This window comes from Lepidochelys kempii, chromosome 4 (genome assembly GCF_965140285.1).
Source record: "Lepidochelys kempii isolate rLepKem1 chromosome 4, rLepKem1.hap1, whole genome shotgun sequence".
Lineage (NCBI taxonomy): Eukaryota > Metazoa > Chordata > Testudines > Cheloniidae > Lepidochelys > Lepidochelys kempii.
Window position 1 is genome coordinate 84,521,875 of NC_136383.1, and position 20,515 is coordinate 84,542,389.

The window sequence follows — 20,515 nt, forward strand, 5'->3', positions numbered from 1 at the left end:
ATTTCATCACCTGAATACGTAAATCAAGAAAATAGATCACTTATCATTAACTACTTAGCAGTGATGGTTCCTGAAGAGTGAAATAGTATGAATTTTCCATTTAAATCTGTATTAACTTCCAACTTCCACCACAATATAGAGCCAAAAATCATAGTAAAAGAAGAATCAAATCTGTTTATAATCAGACCTCTTAAAAAGGATTAGCATAATACCCATGCATAGTTATCTAAATCATTTATATACTATGTCAATCATATGTTAGATACAGTCAACTGCAAAACATAGATTAATGTAATATTACATTTGAGAATTTACAGGCTATACAGCCAAGAAATATGGAAGTGTTCCTACGGCAACGTTAACTAGTCCATGTTGCACATTTAAGATATGTAGTACTTTGGTTTACTATTTACACTGATTAAATATATACATTCATTTTCAGAAAACTATATGTACAATTTAGACAAGTTAATGTTGCTCTGAAAATCTTAATGTATATTTATTGGACCTACATGGGAAATAATTTTCCCGTCCCATGAGAATTTGAGATTTCAAAACATTTTCTTATTCCAAATTCAGATGAAAAGTCAAAATTTTAATTTTCACAAACTGATAACCTGTCTTTATTATAACACAATCAATCTAACAAATAACTCATTTGCTTATATAATGGTTGAAATACCACATACTTGGCACTCATATACTACACACTGCATAATTCAAGTAATTATACAGTTAAACTGACTTGTATAAAGTGTAATAAACCGTACTATTAGTGTGATATCATGGTTTTCAGCACTTTTAAAACAGTTTATAGTATGTCATATACAGGGCCCAATTATGCACAAGATTTGCATTGCATCTCTCAAAAATTTGTAATATTTTATGCCGTATAGGTGCTGTTGAGATGTCGGCTGTCATGTTTCTCCGTACACAAAGCACAATACACATTCTAAATTTAGATAATTTATTTTTTCAGATCAAGGAAAACGCCAGAGCCAGATTTGTATATGCAGTCCAGATTCTACTCATTGCTTGAGTAGCACAAAAGAGCCACATCCTGACTGCAAGTGGCTAATTGAGAATTCCTCCAGGGGAGGGAAGGACAGAGGTCTCACCTGGTACAATATTGATGGAGTGACTACTGAAATCTAACTTCTCCCCATCATCTGACTATGTCAGAACTTCGCTACACTTTGCCAATTCTCAGCTGGGTTATGCGTGCATAAGGTTCATAGCCAGTTTACATCAGTTAAAGTCTAAAGCTTAACTAATGCCGGGGCTGGAGCCACTATTTCTTGAGAATCAGAGAGTTAAAACTGATTCCCTGATGGCCCACAGGAGGGGAGATGCAGATCTTGGCACCGAGAAGAATCTAGCCCATAAAGTCCCCATAAGAAGGAAACAGAGACAAAGGCCAAAAGTGGAAGAACTTAGCGCAATACACAATGTGTTAGCATTCTACTGTTCAAAGACGACATATCAGAAGCCTATTAATTAAATAAAATTTATTCCAAACTGTTGCTAGAATAAACAGCACTTTTGAATCTTGGAAAATGATTCTTCAGCAGGGGAACTCTGTCTGCAAGAGACAACAGCAACTGAATTCCTTTATTTACAGTAGTACCTCAAAGATACGGAGACCAGAGTTACGAACGGACCAGTCAACTGGACACCACGTGAAATCAGAAGTAACAAATCAGGGAGCAGCAAAGAAAAAAAAAAAAGCAAATACTGTACTGTGCCTGTATTGCATCTTAAAGGCTGTATTACATCTGGGCTGCCTGTCCCCACCCCCACGCACAGGGCAGCCACTTACAGCAAGACACTGGGGCTGCCAGCCTATGGCAGCTGGAGCCAGCAGAGCAGGAGCAGGGCTGGGGTCTGCGCTGCTTTCACCCCCCCACCTCGCCAGGAGGGGAATGCACTGTTTTTACTTCTCTCCCCTGGCTGGAAGTGGGACGGGCTGTTTTCACACACACACAAACAGCCCTGCCAGGAGAAGGACAAGCTTGCAAACTCATGCCTGTGCCGAGTAGGGAGCTCAGCTGCTGTTGAAGCCTGGGCTGGAGTGTCGGCTGCTGGATCTGGAGACCAAACTGTGCTTTGTTCAGAGCTACGAACATTTCAGAGTTACGGACAACTTCCATTCCCGAGGTGTCCATAATACTAAGGCTCTATTGTAGTATAACAGTGAAGGTGCAACAAAAATCAATATTTTACATATCCCTACCAATGTGCTTCACAGATGACAGATTGTTTTAGCCCTTATATCCATTACACTTTGGCTTCTTAGCTGAGACTAGCACAGATTATGCCAGTTATTATGGTGGAGGTTTTGCCTGCTATAAATTACAGGGAGACAATGAAGGCCCTCATTCTGTAATACACTATGCACAGGCACGCCATATGGGAACAGATTTCAGAGTAACAGCCGTGTTAGTCTGTATTCTCAAAAAGAAAAGGAGGACTTGTGGCACCTTAGAAACTAACAAATTTATTTGAGCATAAGCTTTCGTGAGCTACAGCTCACTTCATCGGATGCATTCAGTGGAAAATACAGTGGGGAGATTTATATACATAGAGAAAATGAAACAATGGAGCAAGATCCTGTTGCATTCATTACCTAAGACCTGGGTGAACTTCTGGAAACTGACCTTTTGTGCAGAAAAAGAGCTATGGGATACAAATGAGAAGAATACTGAATGTGAATGAATCTGGGAGCACTATCCTAGGAACATTGTTTGAAACAAGATAATAGGACTGAACATTGAAAACAATGCAAAAAAGATCTCCAGCAGTAAGGGGACAAAATCCTTCTGTTCTCTGACCTCAGCCCTATGACATAAGCAAAGAAAAAAAGCTAACACATCTGAGGAATTAGTTTTTAAAAAAATTATTGAAGCCAGGGTGCTGTATCCAGAAAAGTTAAGGGTGATATAAATCTTCTCTTGGCATATTTCGAAGTTCTCTCTGCAACTAAATCTGACAAAGGGTTAATTTGCCCTATATTACAGTTCAGAAAGCCATTTTATTTGTAAAGCTTATACGGTTACTTTTGTTATTAGCTTTACTTTCAACTTTGCAGTATTTGAATTTTGTTTAATGGAAAGGTACTGTGGAAAAGTTTAAAAGGGGTCAAGTGGTCATCTATCTGACCTGTGGCCAAATTCAGCCCTGGTGCAAATAGGTGCAGTGCCACTGCATCAATGAAGTTGCATTTAGAAATACAGAAATGTAGGATTGCAAGGAACTATCTAGTCCAGCCTGCTGTGCTAAGGCAGGACCAAGTATACCTATACCATCCCCAACACGTGTTTGCCTACCCTTTTTTAAAAAACCTCCAGTGATGGGGATTCCACAACCTCCCTTTGAATCCTATTCCAGTGCTTAATTATCCTTATAGTTAGAAAGTTTTTCCTAATATCTCACCTAAATTTCCCTTGCAGCAGATTATGCTCATTACTTCTTCTCTTACATTCAGTGGACATGAAGAACAACTGATCACCATCCTCTTTGGAACAACCCTTTACATGTATGAAAACTTATCAGGTCCTCCACGCAGTCTTCTTTTCCCAATATTAACCATGCCCAGTGGTTTTTTAAAGCTTTCCTCACAGGTCAGGTTTTCTAAACCTTTTTCATTTTTATAGCTCTCCTCTCGACTTTCTCCAGTGTGTATCTTTCTTAAAGTGTGGCACCAAAATCTGGACACAGTACTCCAGTTGAAGCCTCACCAGTGAGGAGTAGAGCAGGTCAATTACCTCACATATTTTACATACAACACTACTGCTAATACACCCCATAATGGTATTAGCCTTTTTAGCAACTGCATCAGATTGTTGACTTACTCAGTTTGTCGTTCACTATCACGAAGGCTCCATGTTGGTCACGGAGGTAGCGGAAGTCACAGATTCCATGACTTTCCGCAACCTCCGTGACTTCTGCACCGGCCAGTGTGGCTGGCCCTGGGGCCAGCTGCTCAGGTGGCTCTGGGGACAGACATACTGGCCGCTCCTGGAGCAGCTCTCCAGTCAGCCACTCAGGCAGCCCTGCTGCCAGCCGCACCGGCCACTGCTTGAGTGGCCCCAGGGCCAGCTGCACCAGCCGCTGTTTGGGCGGCCCCAGGCAGCTGGCCCAGGGACTACCCAAGCAGTGGTCCCAAGAGCAGCTGCTGCTTGGTGGCCCCTGGCAGCAGTCCCAGGGCAGCTGGAGCAGCTGCTGCTCGGCGGCTGCTGGCAGCTGGCGCCACTGGCCCTGGCCCCCCGCTCCCCGAGCAGCGGGCCAGGAATTTTTGTTTATTGCCCGTGACCTGTCCATGATTTTTACTAAAAATACCCATGACTAAATTGTAGCCTTAACTATAACCCCCAGATACTTTTCACCAGTACTACTGCAAGGTCAGTTATTCTTCATTTTGTATTTGTGCATTTGATTTTTCCTTCCTAAGTGAAGTACTTTGCACTTATCTTTATTGAATTTTATCTTGTTGATTTCAGATCAAGTCTCTAATTCATCAAAGTTGTTTTGAATTCTCATTCAGTCATCCGAAGTGCTAGTACCCCTTCCCAGCTTGGTGTCATCTGCAAACTTTATAAGCATACTCTATTCTCCTCTATCCAATTCATTAATGAAAGTACTAAATAGGGACCCAGGAGAGACTCCTGTGAAACCCCACCAGATAAGTCCTCCTAGTCTGACAGCAAAACATTGATAACTACTCTTAAATACATTGTTTCAACCAATTTTGCATCCACCTTAAAGTAATTTAATCTAGATGAAATTTCCCTAGTTTGCTTATGAGAATATCATGTGGGACTGTATCAAATACTTTACTAAAGTCAAAGTACAACATGTTTGTGCCTTCACCCCTACACACTAGGTCAGTAATCCTGTCGAAGGAAAATAGGTTGGTCTTGCATGATTTATTTTTGACAAATTCATGTTGGCTATTACTTATCACCCGATTACCCTCTAGGTGCTTACAAATTGATTAATAATTTGTTCCAGTATCTTTCCAAGTATCAAAGTTAAGTTCACTAGTCTTTAATTCCCCAGGTCCTCTTTGTTCCCCTTTTTAAAGACAGGTACCTCTTGGACCTCACCCATCCTCCATGAGTTTTCAGAGATAATTGCTAATGGTTCTGAGACGGCTTCAGATAGTTCCTTAAGCCCCTAGAGTGAATTTCATTAGGCTTGGCTGCCTTAACTTGTTTACAGGCTGAATTAGGCATTTAATCTTTTCATTATATTTTTGATATTACAGATTTCTTCTTAATAGGCAGCAGATATAAAACAAACAAAAGGAAGTATTTCCTCACACAACACACAGGCAACCTGTGGAATTCTTTGCCAGAGGATGTTGTAAAGGCCAAGTCTATGACAGGGTTCAAAAATGAATTAGACAAATTCATGGAGGAGAGGCCCATCAATGGTTATTAGGCAGGATGGACAGGGATGGTGTCCCTACCCTCTGTTTGCCAGAAACTGGCAATGCACCACAGAGCATGGGTCACTTGATGGCTACCTGTTCTGTTCATTCCCTCTGGGGCACCTGGCATTGCCCACTGTTGGAAGACAGGATACTGGGCAAGATGGACCTCTGGACTGACCCAGTATGGCCGTTCTTATGTTCTTGTGGTTACTTTACGTAAGACCAAGATGGAACCAGACTCCTGGCATGCAAAATTAAAAAGGTCATACAGAAGTTTTTAAACTAACGGCTAAAAAAAAAGCTAAAAGGCGTGGACGAGTATGTGGTTTGGATAGAGACATCCCTGAGAGCAGGATTTAGAAAAGGGGATACTCTATATCCTAGAAAGAGCGAAGATCAGACAAAGAGCAGACAAAAAGCATACAAAGTCCTGAAAGAAACTGAAGAGAAACAAACTGTCAAACAAAAAAAGAGTCCCATTCATTTACATCACAAGAAGGCAGACAACTAAATATTGACAAATTTTATAAGTGCTTGTTTACAAATACTAGAAGTCTAAATAAGATGGGTACTTGAGTGCCTGGAACTAAATGAAGATATTGATGTAATAAGCATCACAGAAACTTGGTGGAACAACGATAATTAAGGTTAAGATTCTGTCAGGGTTATTTTTAGTAAAAGTCAGGGACAGGTCACAGGATCCCCCCACTGCCTAGGGCAGCTGAAAGCTGCAGGAGCCACTACCACTCACAGTGGCTCAGAGATCCAGGTCCTCTGCTGCCCAAAAGCTCTGGGGGCCCTCCACCGCCCGCGGCAGCTCCAGAGCTCAGAGCTCCAGATCCCAGAGCTCCAGATCCCTCTGCTGCCTGCAGCAGCTGAAAGCTGCAGGGGCTGCTGCCACTCACAGTGGCTCAGAGCTCCGGGACCCGTGCTTCCCATGGTGGCTGAGAGCTCTGGGAGACCCCTGCCACTTGCAGCGTCTCGGAGCTTCAAGATTGGTGGCTTGGAGCTCTGCCAGCTGGGGCTGAGAGCTCTGGGTCCCCCTGCCACCCATGGTGGCTGGGAGCTTCAGATCCCCCCACTACCCGCGGCAGCTGCGAGCTGCATGGTCTCCTTGCCAGTTGTTGCAGCTCAGAGCTCCAGGTTCCTCCGCAGAGGGGTGGTAGCTGCAGGGGCCCCCACCACTTATGGCGGCTCAGATCTCCAGAGCTCCTGCCGGCTGACAGCTCCAGCCCCGCCGCCCTAGGGCTGAGGTGGAAAATATCATGGAGGTCACAGAAGTCATGGATGCCATGACTTTGATGACATAATCTTAGCCTTAATGATAGTCAGTGGGACATAGTATTACCAGGGTACAAAATATAAAGGAATGAGAGAGTAGGTCATGCTGGTGGGGAAGTAGCACTATATGTGAAAGAAAGCAAGAGTCAAATATTAAATGAATCAAACAGTACAACAGAATCTCTATAGATAGAAATTCCATGCTTGAATAATAAGATTATAGCAGTAAGAATATACAGGTTGAACCTCTCTAGTCCGGCACCCTCTGGACCTTAGTGCTGAACCAGAGAATTTGCCGAGCCATGAAAGGTCAATGCAGACTTCCAGCGGGTCTCCATAGGCGTGGGAAGTAGGGGTGTGGGGGGTGCTGCAGCACCCCCAGGCTTTGCATCCAGCATGGCCCCCCGCCCAGGGGCTCCGATGCCGGCCCCAGGTCCCAGCCACCAGCCCCTCGCCCGGGGTCCCAGCCGCCGGCCCCAGGTCCTCCCCCTCTCTTCCGGAGCTTGAACACCGTGAATCAGCTGTTTGCAGCGCTTCGGAAGCACTGCGAGGGAGGAGGTGGAGTTGGTAAGCGCGGGGCCACTGGCACACAGTGGCAAGGGGGAGGGGAGCAAAAGGGGGAGGCTTGGCGCCAGTAGATGCTCCGCTCCTGCTAATCTTTCCCCATGGGTGTTCCAGCCCCAGAACACCCATGGAGTCGGTGCCTATGCCAGACCATGGATATTGCCAGACCAGGGAGTGCCGGACTAGAGAGGTTCAGCCTGTACTACAGACCACTTGACCAGGATGGTGACACGGTGGCTCTGAAATACTCAGAGATTAGAAAAAAGGAGTACTTGTGGCACCTTAGAGACTAACCAATTTATTTGAACATAAGCTTTCGTGAGCTACAGCTCACTTCATCGGAATGCATCCTTTTCTTTTTGCAAATACAGACTAACACGGCTGCTACTCTGAAACCTGTCAGAGATTAGAAAGGCTACAGAAAACAGAAAACTTAATAATAATGAGGGATTTCAATTATCTCCATATTGACTGAGTACATGTCACCTAAGGATGGGATGCGGAAATAAAATTTCTCAACATCATTCATGACTGTTTCTTGGAACAACTACTCCTGGAACCTACAAAGGGAGAGGGAATTCTTGATTTAGTCCTAAGTGAAGCACAGGATCTGTTCCAAGAGGTGTATACAGCTGAACCGCTCAGTAATAGTGACCATAATGTAATTAAATTTAATATCATTGTAGGGGAGAAAATACTGAAAAAACCCACCACAGTAGCTGTTAACTTCAATAAGGGGAACCATATAAAAATGAGGAAGCCAGTTAAATGTGAATTAAAAGGAAGAGTCACAAGACTGAAATGCCCGCAAGCTGCATGGAAACTATTTTAAAAAACAGTAATAGAGGCTCAAATTAAATGTGTACCTCAAATAAAAATAAAACAGTGAGAGGGCCACAGAAATGCCACCCTGGCTGGAGAAAGTAAAAAGAGACAGTTAGAGACAAAAAGACATCCTTTATAAAATCAGAACTCAAATCCTACTTAGGAAAATAGAAAAGAACATAAACTCTGGCAAGCCAAGTGTAAAATATACAATAAGGTAGAGGAAAAAAGCCAAAAACCAAAAAACCAATCCGAAGAGCAACTAGCCAAAGACATAAAAACTAACAGCACATTTTTTTAAAGTACATCTGAAGGAATAAACCTGCCAAACTATCAGGGGGGTACTGGATGATCCAAGTGCTAAAGGAGCACTCAAGGAAGACAAGGCTGATGTAGAGAAGCTAAATTAATTCTTTGCATCACTCTTCACTGCAGAGGATCTGGGGGTGATTCCCACATATGAGCCATTCTTTTTAGGTGACAAATCTGAGGAACTGTCCCAGACTGATGTGTCAGTAGAGGTAGTTTTGGAATAAACTGATAAATTAAACAGCAATAAGTCACCAGGACTAGAAGGTATTCACCCAATAGTTCTGGACTTCATTCAAACAATAAAATACAACTAAATAGATAAAATTCACCTTTGGGCTAAACTACAGATTGAAAAATATTTATTTAGATTTGTAAAATAACAAAGGTACACCTCTCTCAGTTCAGGGCAACTACACCTGTAATCTCACCCTGTGGTCCAGCAAGGGCAAGTATTCACAGGCTTCCGGCTCCCCAGCCATCAACTCTCTTGGGCAGAGACACGTGCATCTCTCAAACTTGACCAGGGTATTTCCAGGCTGCACAGTTTCCTGCCTACACTGGCAATTCCCCACCAATGCAGATTGCCTCAGCAGGCCTGCTTTCTCTTCTCCTCAGTCTATAAACAGCGTAATTAGCCACAGTTAAGTTACAATACAACTCTTTTTAAGCAAGCACATTTAGTAGTAAAGTAAAAAATCATTTCAGAGAAAATATATTAAAACAATAAAATCAACAACAACACCCTACATGCATGCTAATAAGCTTAACAGAGATCACCCCTAGTTGGTGTCAGTCCTTCCAACCCTTCTCCAAGTATTGGGGCCCTTCTCTTGGACAGAAGGTCCTGTCTGTTTTCCGGAACATAACGAAGCCCCCGAGTCAGCTTAAACTCAGGTTAATTATCTAAAGTCCTTCCTTTGACTTTGGCCTCTGGAGAATCCACTTTGAACTAGCAGGGGCAGCGAGTAATATGGGCCCATGGTACCCATGCTCCAGCAATATTCAGGGCCGAGGGGCCTGGCTCCACCAATGTATGGGGCCGGGTTTCTCCCCCGGCCCTACCTGCTGCCCCCTGTGCGCCTCCCCTGAAGGTCCCCTGCCCCCCGCCTGATGCCCCCATGCGTCTCCCCTGGACCCCACAGCATCCCTGCCTCAAGCGGGCGGCTGTCCCCGGCAGCTATGCGCTGCGCTCCACTCTGCCAACTCCTGGCACCAACTCCCGCCGCAGGGTCCTAGTGCCCCCCCATCCACTAGTGTCAGGGCAGGCTGACCCTGCCCTTCCGCCTTAGACGGACAGACCCTTTCCTTTTCCGGTGGGACCATCCACCAGCACAGGCCCCCCCCACCTGCAGTCACCGCTCCTGCCCCACACTGGGCAAGGGGCAGCCCCATTCCCTACTCCCAGTGAGGCTACAGTGAGGGGCAGCAGCAGGGGAGGAGGTGCACACGCACCTACCACACCCACCACAGCAGAGGTGAGGGGGCTTCCTGGATCTGACAGGGGCTCTAGGAGCACGTGCAGGGACAGTGGTGTCAGATGAATGTGCTGCCAGGAGTGGAGAAGGGGCCCCTCCCTCGGAGATCGCTGCTGCCAGTGCGGGGGAGGGCTGGAGGGCGTCCTCCTCTCTGGCCCCAGCCCGGAGAAGCCTGCCTGCACCCCAAACTCCTCATACCTGCCCCACCCCAGAGCCCACACCCCCAAGCCAGAGCCCGCACCCCTCTGCACCCCAACCCTCTGCCCCAGCCCTGAGCCCCCTCCTGCACCGTGAACCCCTCATCCCCAGCCCCACCCTGCAGCCCTCCCCTCAGCACCCCAACCCTCTGCCCGAGCCCCTCCCATACCCCAAACCCCTCACATTTTTACATTATTTTAAAACATATATATTGGCTTACAAGGCAGGTGTGTGCACGCACGCGCGCGTGTGTGTGTGTGGGGGGCTTGGACCCGTTTGGGCACTACCAAAAATTATACAAACCTGCTGCCTGCTGGATGTGTTACATCCTGAATGAGTACCCAATCACACTCCACTGTTCTTAGTTCCTTGAGGGCTGTAGTTACTCTCCCGCATGGAATTACATACAATCCCTGGCCCACAATGACACACGCAATACAGTAAGAGCTCCCCAAGATATTGCAGGAAATTGTCATATCTGTCACAACACCTAATCCAAAAGCTCTAGGTGCCCTGCCATTATTTAAAAGTACAAATTATTCAGACTCCAGTCAGCCTTGCCACCATCATCATCCAGGTGTAATAAAACTATTAAGGGCCCAATTCAGCAAATCACTTTAGCATGTGCTTCACTGTAAGCCTGCATTTGAAATCAATATGATTTACACAACATTGTATCGCTTTGATGAAATGGGACCTTAATGATATGATGGGGTTAAGCAGCACAGCAATATCTCAATTCCACCTCAGAGCCTCTCCAAATGGTCCCCAAAATAGACTAGCTTTGTAGCATGTCATGAAAGTTAACAGATTCAGGTTATTCTGGACCAAGTGGGGAAATAAACAAAGGCAAGAGGCCACCTGGAGAACATCCTGCCACAAGCTCTCTCATTGTTATACCAAAGTGTGCCTAGCTCAAGTAACTGCTGGCCACAGCTGTGGCAATATTAGCCCAAAAGGAATTTTATTTGAGAAATTTATTAACAACAACAAAAACAGTAGACGGGAAATGGGAATTCAACTTCAAAGCACAGCATGCAGTACATCTATGCACCATTATAAATAGTTGACATTTACAGTTACCTACCATTTTATGCAATCTCTCATTGTCATACAGAATTTAAACATAAAAATAGAATGATAGCAAGATTATGTCAAAATACTCAGAAACTGATCAAAGAGCAATATCTAATATACATACCACCAAGAACTCCTTTTTGTCGACCATCTCATTGCCATCAGTATCAAACATGTTGAAAGCTATTTTAAAACCTGCATGAGGCTCTGCCAGAAAAAGAATACAATTGTCAATTATTTGCAAAAAGTGATGATAAAAGTTTAACCTTTATGAATATAAACTCAATATTTTAGATCAGATCCTCAACTAGTGTATATCAGTATATTTGTGCATATAAACAGTGTATAACTGACTTACAGCAGCTAGGGATCTCACCTTATACATTTGTTTCACTTTCAACATTTCAGAAGCTTAATGCAAACCTCAAAGTTCATAGATTGAAAAAAAAAAGAAAAGAAAGAAAAAGGGTAAAACATCTTGGAGCAGTGGTGGTTTGGTATTGAGGAGGGAGAAGCAATCACACATGGCTATTACCTGTTGTCACCTCCTAGGGGAAGGGCCAATGTTCCTCCCAGTGTCATTGTGGAAATTGAGGCAAAACCCATTCCGTGGGTGGGTGGCGAGGGGCGGGGAGGTTATGTGCTTACAGTATTAGAAGATTTAAGAAAAATATTTTTACAATACTGCTTAATTGAAGTGAGGATCCGTTGTGGCACTGAAGTCCAAAGAGCGATTCTGAAAAGATATATATCTGATTCCACACTTCTGATCTGCAAATTATGTTGATTGGAATGTCAGATAAATAGAGACTACCATATTGCTGGCACAATGCACCTTAATTCAGAGCCAGATTTCCTCAGCAAAAATACACACAGCCAATACATTTGTACAACTTTTGCTAGGAAAGGCATGACCCATCAAAATTAGTTAATAAGCCCCCCACAAAATTATAAGATTTTTGCAATGATGAAATATCATCCAAATTTTAACTTAAAAACTTCTTACCATTCAGTTTTATAAAAACTGGCTTCTACTATCCAGGAACAAGAACTTGCTAAGGACAATACAAGAAACAACATACTGACCAAGGTGAAATCCCTGAACAGCGTTAGGTGAGAAGTGACGGTCCTAAAGACAACCTTATCTTTGTGAAAGAGAGTAAACAGGCTATCTTTTAAAATACCCTACAAATCACTCATTGCTGTCTTTAAAAGCTTTGGAAACAGCCAGAAGAAATGACATCTTAAAAGAATACAGATAAAGACTAGTAAAGATTAAACAATAGAATTCAAAAGCCAGGCTATATTAGAAGCTTATGCAATAAACCTTTTAAAAATCTAGCAATATCGAAGTAAGCAAACAATTTAGTATCCTGTGAATTATGGCAAAAAGAACAAACGGGGCAACCAAATGAAATTTAAGATATCACTCACAGAACAGATTTAACAAGGAAATAGATTTAGAGGATACAAGGAAAAGGGAAATAGGGACTAGGCAACTAACAGAATCTCAAGACAAGGAATAACCAAGAGCTGTAAAGCCTTCTTCTGTTTAGCACTGTATTACTTATGTTAGGTAAATAAAAGGTGACAAACATGCACTCTCCCCCATCCCACTGAGCTCTATTATATTTCAAAAGCCTGGCAATTAAATACAAGGGGACACATTCACCCTATGTATAACTCCACTGACTTTTATAAGACTTAATGTCTCACCTGAGGACAAAGTATCAAATGACTTGGAAATAATACTAAGAGGCTAATAGAACATTTTGGTATACCAAAGTACCAGTAATTTATTAACCAGAGGTTTCAGAGTAGCAGCCGTGTTAGTCTGTATTCGCAAAAAGAAAAGGAGGACTTGTGGCACCTTAGAGATTAACAAATTTATTTGAGCATAAGCTTTCGTGAGGGAAAGGGAAGAAGGAGGATCCTGGGAACTACAGGCCAGTAAGCCTCACCTCAGTCCCCGGAAAAATCATGGGGCAGGTACTCAAGGAATCAATTCTGAAGCACTTAGAGGAGCTTATAGATCAGGAACAGTCAGCATGGATTCACCAAGGGACAGTCATGCCTGACTAATCTAATTGCCTTCTATGACAAGATAACTGGGTCTGTGGATGAAGGGAAAGCAGTGGACGTGTTGTTCCTTGACTTTAGCAAAGCTTTTGACAAGGTCTCCCACGGTATTCTTGCCAGCAAGTTAAAGAAGTATGGGCTGGATGAATGGACTATAAGGTGGATAGAAAGCTGGCTAGATTGTCGGGCTCAACGGGTAGTGATCAATGGCTCCATGTCTAGTTGGCAGCCGGTATCAAGTGGAGTACCCCAAGGGTCGGTCCTCGGGCCAGTTTTGTTCAATATCTTCATAAATGATCTGGAGGATGGTGTGGATTGCACCCTCAGCAAGTTTGCAGATGACACTAAACTAGGAGGAGAGGTAGATACGCTGGAGGGTAGGGATAGGATACAGAGGGACCTAGACAAATTGGAGGATTGGGCCAAAAGAAATCTGATGAGGTTCAACAAGGACAAGTGCAGAGTCCTGCACTTAGGACGGAAGAATCCCATGCACCGCTACAGACTAGGGACCGAATGGCTAGGCAGCAGTTCTGCAGAAAAGGACCTAGGGGTTACAGTGGACGAGAAGCTGGATATGAGTCAATAGTGTGCCCTTGTTGCCAAGAAGGCCACTGGCATTTTGGGCTGTATAAGTAGGGGCATTGCCAGCAGATTGAGGGACGAGATCGTTCCCCTCTATTCGACATCAGTGAGGCCTCATCTGGAGTACTGTGTCCAGTTTTGGGCCCCACATTACAATAAGGATGTGGAAAAATTGGAGAGAGTCCAGCGGAGGGCAACAAAAATGATTAGGGGACTAGAACACATGAGTTATGAGGAGAGGCTGAGGGAACTGGGGATGTTTAGTCTACGGAAGAGAAGAATGAGGGGAGGTTTGATAGCTGCTTTCAACTACCTGAAAGGGGGTTCCAAAGAGGATGGCTCTACACTGTTCTCAGTGGTAGCAGATGACAGAACAAGGAGTAATGGTCTCAAGTTGCAGTGGGGGAGATTTAGGTTGGATATTAGGAAAAACTTTTTCACTAGGAGCGTGGTGAAACACTGGAATGCGTTACCTAGGGAGGTGGTGGAATCTCCTTCCTTAGAAGTTTTTAAAGTCAGGCTTGACAAAGCCCTGGCTGGGATGATTTAATTGGGGATCGATCCTGCTTTGAGCAGGGGGTTGGACTAGATGACCTCCTGAGGTCCCTTCCCACCCTGATATTCTATGATTCTATGAGCTACAGCTCACTTCATCGGATGCATTCAGCTGTAGCTCACAAAAGCTTATGCTCAAATAAATTTGTTAGTCTCTAAGGTGCCACAAGTCCTCCTTTTCTTTTTATTAACCAGAGAGGCTCAGAGAATTATGAATACCATTTCCTTTCAACTTCTAAATGCCAAGGCAGCACTAGAGAAAAAATGATGACTAAGATGTTAAATGAATCCTTCAGAGAATTTTCCAATATGATTTTCCTTTTAAAATATCAAATGACATTTTTATTAAAGTGACTGGCCAAAAGTTTGGGTAGAAAAAAAATAGATCTCCCACTGATTAAAGAGATGCTGCTATGTGCCCTTGGTCAGGTCTTAATGCTACCAACTAAAACAATCCATACTCATGTTCCCTGATATTGGCAAGAGGAACAGTTGACAAGCCGATTCTATGATTTAAAGCACAGTCCTATGGCCATATATTCCATGTCTCTAAAAGGTATGCAATGTTTGCATTTACTCCACATGTACACCATTATTCTAGTAGGTCCTTTTGAGCACTTGGAAGGAAAAGTTGAAAACCCAGTCATATTAGCCTGAACTCCAAAGCTTATTACATTATTCAATTTAGTAATAATTTCTTGCCTTTACTTGTGGCCCTATGCAATGATGGACCAAAGCCCGCTTCTTACTCTACCATAGTTACATAAAAATGGCATCAGCTGATAACCTCAGTTGTTTGGATTTCGAAAATTCCAGTTTAACGTCTAACATTCGGACAATTGAACTATTTTGTCCTTCAGTCAAAAAATGGGTAAGGCACCTCCCACTTCACTTCTTACCTATAATAAAGAATCTCATTTTTGGTCAGACATTAGTCCATTTTATGGATATTATTTGTAATGGAAAAAAAATTCAGCCAAAATATTCTAGAGCAAGGGTAGTCAACAGGGGGACTGTGGGAAAAATCCAGATCACTAGAGGCTTTTGACCAGACCACAAAGCTCTGGGGGAGCTGTGAGCAGTTAGTGTGTGTGTGGGGTGTAGTGCAGGCAGAGGAGTGACTGGCTGTGTTCTGGTGGGCTTGGAGGAGCTGGCTGCTGGGGCTGACTCATAACTGGGGGGCAAGTGCTGCCCTGCCCTCCCTAAATGGAGCCCCGCCAGGTACGCCGGAGCTTAGAGCTTCAGCCCCTGCTGGGAAGCGCTGGGGCTTCAGTCCCTGCCGGGCACACTAGGGTTCGGGTCTTCAGTGCCCCCGCCGAGTTACAAGTCAGTGCCAGGCGCCTGTCGGGCCGCTGCTGTCTGCACTGGGTGCCTTCCAGGGCTACATTTAGGGAGGTCTGTGATCATAGAAAAAGGGTTCCTCAGCAAATAGTACCTCAGGCAGTCCATAGACCACTTCACTGCCACGACCTCTTTCTCAATGATGGATACAACTTTCTCCCTGGAGAACAGCTTTTAGCTTATGTAGAGTATGGGGTTTTCTTCTCCCTTAACTTCTTATGAAAGAAGAGCCTCTAGCTCTACATCTGAGGTATCAGTTTCTCATATAAACCTCTTTGAAAAGTCTGGATTAAAAAGAACTGGGTTCTGACACACACAATCCTGTGTATATGATTCCATGCTTACACTTGAGAATTCTTGCATGAAATGCCCAAATAAATGAAGCACTGTTGTGGTTCTTGTGTTTGATTTTTAAATTCCAATAGATGACAGTTTTAAAAGCCTATTATTTGAAGTTAACAAAACTTCTAAAACTAGTTCGTAAATCTTTAATTTACAAATCTAAAATCTCAAACAATTGTGTTAGTTATGGAAAATCTATACTATACATAATTGACTCTAGTACAATCAAACAATTAAACCTTCTACATTCTTCTATATTGTTTTCCCAGGTGGAAGACAAAACAAATATTTAATTTTGTTAGTGTTTGTTGTTTACCAATAAATATTTGGCTCAGTTTTAACAGATTTTCTAAAACTATGTAAGCGGATATCATATATAGATTGAAAAATAATATTTACAATTTATTATCTCTCTCCATCTTCAGAAGTCCTTTATAAACTTTAATAAATTTATCTAACAATTATGCAGCAATTTCAGAGGACTGAGATTATACACTACAAACTGATGTTCAATTCATCTGATAATCCTTAATCTCTCATTTTCAGTAAAGGGTGCCCATGTAATACAACACTTTAAGTGAAACGTTACGAGATTACCCTGGGATAATACAGTGACCAAGTTATATGGAAAAGATGGATGTGATTTTTTCCCATATAATTTATATAATTTTTAAGTGAACATAAAATATTCTAATGTATAGCAATAAATTCAGAATCACAAAATTGCAGTGAGTTTTTTTCAGAATACTTACTTGTTAAGATACAAAGGAGAAACAGATATTCTGTGTAGGAAATCAAACCTAGAGACAAAAAAAGTGTCATGTCATATCAACTCTAATGAGCCTTCATTTGTCAAGCTTGAAAAATTAGAGGTTTTCTTTACACATATATACATTACAGCTGAGCAAAATTGTTCAGATGAAACTATTTTTCAGTCAGAAAGCAGATTTAGGTTGACTGAAACATTTTGCGAATTCATGTATATTCCAGCAAATTGTTTCAGTCAAAACAAAAAAAAGAGAACATTTTTCCAAAAAGTCAAAATGAATCATTTCAACATTAACAAAACGAAATCTTTTTTCAGGCAAGATTTCACACAGGGATCTAGGCATTATTCACAAAAATGGAAGTAGGGGCACTGTCATCCCCCTTATAACCTTTAGTGCAATGGGTAGGGTACTCATTTGGGATGTGGGAGACCCAGGTTCAAATCTCCACTCCAGAGCAGGGATTTGAACCCAGATCTTCACTCCTTCTAGGTAAGTACCCTAACAACCAGGCTACTGGGAATTCTAAAGGGGGTCTCCCTCGCTCTGTCCTGTTGAAGCTGTTCCACTTTCTATAAAATACTTGAACAGTCATTGAGGGGGGAGAGCAAAAATGAATGACTCTATAGCCTTGTGCTCAGGACACTCACCTGGGAGGGAGAACACCTACATTCCAATTCTTGCTCCAATGAATATTTATTTATACAAAATGGAACAGCTTCAAAAGAAAAGATTGAGAGAGCCCCACACTAGAATAGGCAGCCAATAGCCTGGTGGTTTAGGCACTCTGCTCCAGACCTAGGCTGTCCACATTCAAGGTGATTGCGTTAACTACTGGACGAATGGTTATAAATCACCTCCTCCTGTTTTCCAAATGTAGCCCTTCATTTTCTTTATCTTTTAGAACAAGTTAAAAATACCCAAAAGGTTTTGTTCAATGTGAGCTTACTTTTTGATATTTTGGAACTGTCAGAAAACTAAAATCTCTCTCTTTCTCTCACCAGCGGAGAGTGGTTTGTAGTCCAGGTAAGTTGTTCTACAAATACACTGCAGCCTTACTACTAAAACACTAGGTTAAACATATATTAGTCTCATCCCTTGAAAGTAATGTGCATGATGCATTACACCAAGTTTTTCCAAAACCCCAACCATGACACATGGAAGTATCTTATGGTAGGTTTCAGAGTAGCAGCCGTGTTAATCTGTATCCATAAAAAGAAAAGGAGTACTTACAGCACCTTAGAGACTAACAAATTTGTTAGTCTCGAAGGTGCCGCAAGTACTCCTTTTCTTTTTATCTTATGGTAGTATACAAAGGTTTCACATTACAATTAAAACTGTGTTCTCTCCTGATGTCATCTTTAAATTTGTTTAAGCTTGGGTCATAATTTTACTGAATGTTAGTACACATATCTAGTTAGGAATTTTGCTTCTCACATTGCTTAACAATACACAGATTTTAGTATTTGGCTGCCTCTGTGTATACATACATACACTCTAATTATGCTTTGAAGTTTACATTCAACTCTTATTAGATGAGCTTATACATTTTAATTAAATAAAAAGAAAAGGAGTACTTGTGGCACCTTAGAGATTAACAAATTTATTTGAGCATAAGCTTTCGTGAGCTACAGCTCACTTCATCGGATGCATCCTTTTCTTTTTGCAGATACAGACTAACATGGCTGCTATTCTGAAACCTTTAATTAAATATTGATTTTTAAGGCTTTGTTAAAAATTGAAGTGTAATGTCAGAACTATTTACCAATTTAGATATATATGAAGCACCTATTCTAGGCCTCTCAATACTTCTGCGATACTTTAAAAATCCAATCACAAAAAATTTTGAACTGGTTCAAACTGCAGAAAATAATTGATCAGGCTTGAACCCAACATCCGTATTATACACTCATTACCACAAATTGCGCTCCTTCTTCCCCAAAAGCCTGGGTAAATAGATAATCTTGCAGAATGCCCAGAAGGTCAGTGAATTAGGGATATTCTGGACTCTTTTCAAAATGGGCTGCTTAAGGAATAATTACTGCCTTGAGGGTCTACTGGAAAGGCTTCAGTTCCATTAATCTTTAATGGCAGACCACCAAAACTGGTCCCTAGTCCCCAACATGATAGGAAGGGCACTATCTCAAAAAACACAGGAATTATGAGTTGGTCTAGAATATTAGCCAAACTCCAAGGGTGAGATTTTTTCAAGTTGCAGGTGCCTAGTGGGATTTTCAAAAGTGCCTAGACAGCTAACTCCCATTTATTTCAATGCAAGTTAATCACCTATGTGTTCCTGAAAATCCCATTAATCTCCTATCTGCATCTTTAGGTGCCTACATACCTTTAAAAAATCTAGCCCTAAATGACTAACTTCCAGTCCCAAACCAAAAACTAGACTATCTGTGAGCACTGAACCAGGAACCACCTGGAATTTCTTCATGGTCATCATAGTGGCTGTGAAATCCAAAGCTCATTCCAACAATTTGTCATCCATACACATGTTAAAATCACTGATTGCTATTAGCCTTGGTACCTCCAAGGTGGGTCAGCAACTCACACGGATAATTTGCAGCACATCAGCTGGTTCTCCTGAACTTATGCCAACTTAAATGCATCCTGGGAATAGCACAAAATGAACATATTGTAATTAATCTAGCCTGGGTGCAGGAAACTTCCAGCTTTTCAGGCTCCATACAAAAATCATGCAGAGTAGATCTTCACCTGTCTTTTTTAGGCTAATACTGTACAGAATACCTCGCTTGACCCAACTGTGCCCAAACCGGTAAAATGGTAACATCCAGCCACGTTTTGCTAATACAGGCAAGCCTGGGGGGCAAAAATCCTAATTAAATCATGGACTGTTGAAATTCACTGATCTTCCACCTATCAGCATGAAGCTAAAACTGGGATTTTTGTCCTTAACTATAGGTAAAACCAGTGAAACAGAAATTATGCATTTTGACCTCACAAGGTATTTTTCTGACTTGTCTCCTCCCATACATGAATATAGGAACGGAGGAATCCAAACACCCACAATTAATTCTTTGCATACAATACTACCATATTCCCTACACATAGCAACATTTTTCAACTCTGTTGGCCCTCTGCAGTGATTATTGAGTGGTCATAGCTGCCACACCTCAATACTAGCCTGCATTGAAGATCCTTTGTCTACAAAGCCAAACTAAGAAGACTATTCACTCTCCCAAACACCTTTACCAATAACATCCCAAAACCTCACAGCCATTACCTTCAGAATCACTCCCTAAATATTCTCCTGTACAACAGGCCATTTATCCTAAATAATCCTACACCCAGGCCATTTATCCTAAAAGGGCAACGCTTCCATGATGGATATGTCTCCTCCCCTCAAAAAACAAGAAAAAATACCCAGATCATTTTGGTCTTCCTACTGAGGCTGGAATGTGGGGATGATGTAAAAGGAAGGCAGTTGATTAAGCTATCATTTAATCACACCAAACCACCTATCCATCCCCCAAATGAACCCTTACACACCCGTAAATTCACTAAATTTGAACCTCTTTCCTCTCCGACCCTAGCCCAACCCCTAATTTCAGAAAATAAAATAAACAAACATATTTAATTCTTCCCCCTCTTCCTCAGTCTAAATGGAAATCCCTGGAGTAAACCTTCTGCTGACGCTGGTGGTTGTTGTG

General features: G+C 42.4%; 1 protein-coding gene across 8 annotated transcripts in view; it reads right to left on the reverse strand.

The window, feature by feature from the left end:
* The window catches only part of MICU3 (mitochondrial calcium uptake 3), a 149,468-nt gene that overhangs the window by 51,599 nt on the left and 77,354 nt on the right, over positions 1-20,515 (reverse strand). For all 8 annotated transcript variants that reach the window (XM_073341941.2, XM_073341937.2, XM_073341940.2 and 5 more), the window contains exons 5-6: positions 16,821-16,868; positions 11,291-11,373 (exon numbers count right to left, since the gene is read on the reverse strand). In XM_073341941.2, coding sequence (XP_073198042.1) covers positions 11,291-11,373; positions 16,821-16,868 — 131 coding nt within the window. The remainder of the gene's footprint in view (positions 1-11,290; positions 11,374-16,820; positions 16,869-20,515) is intronic.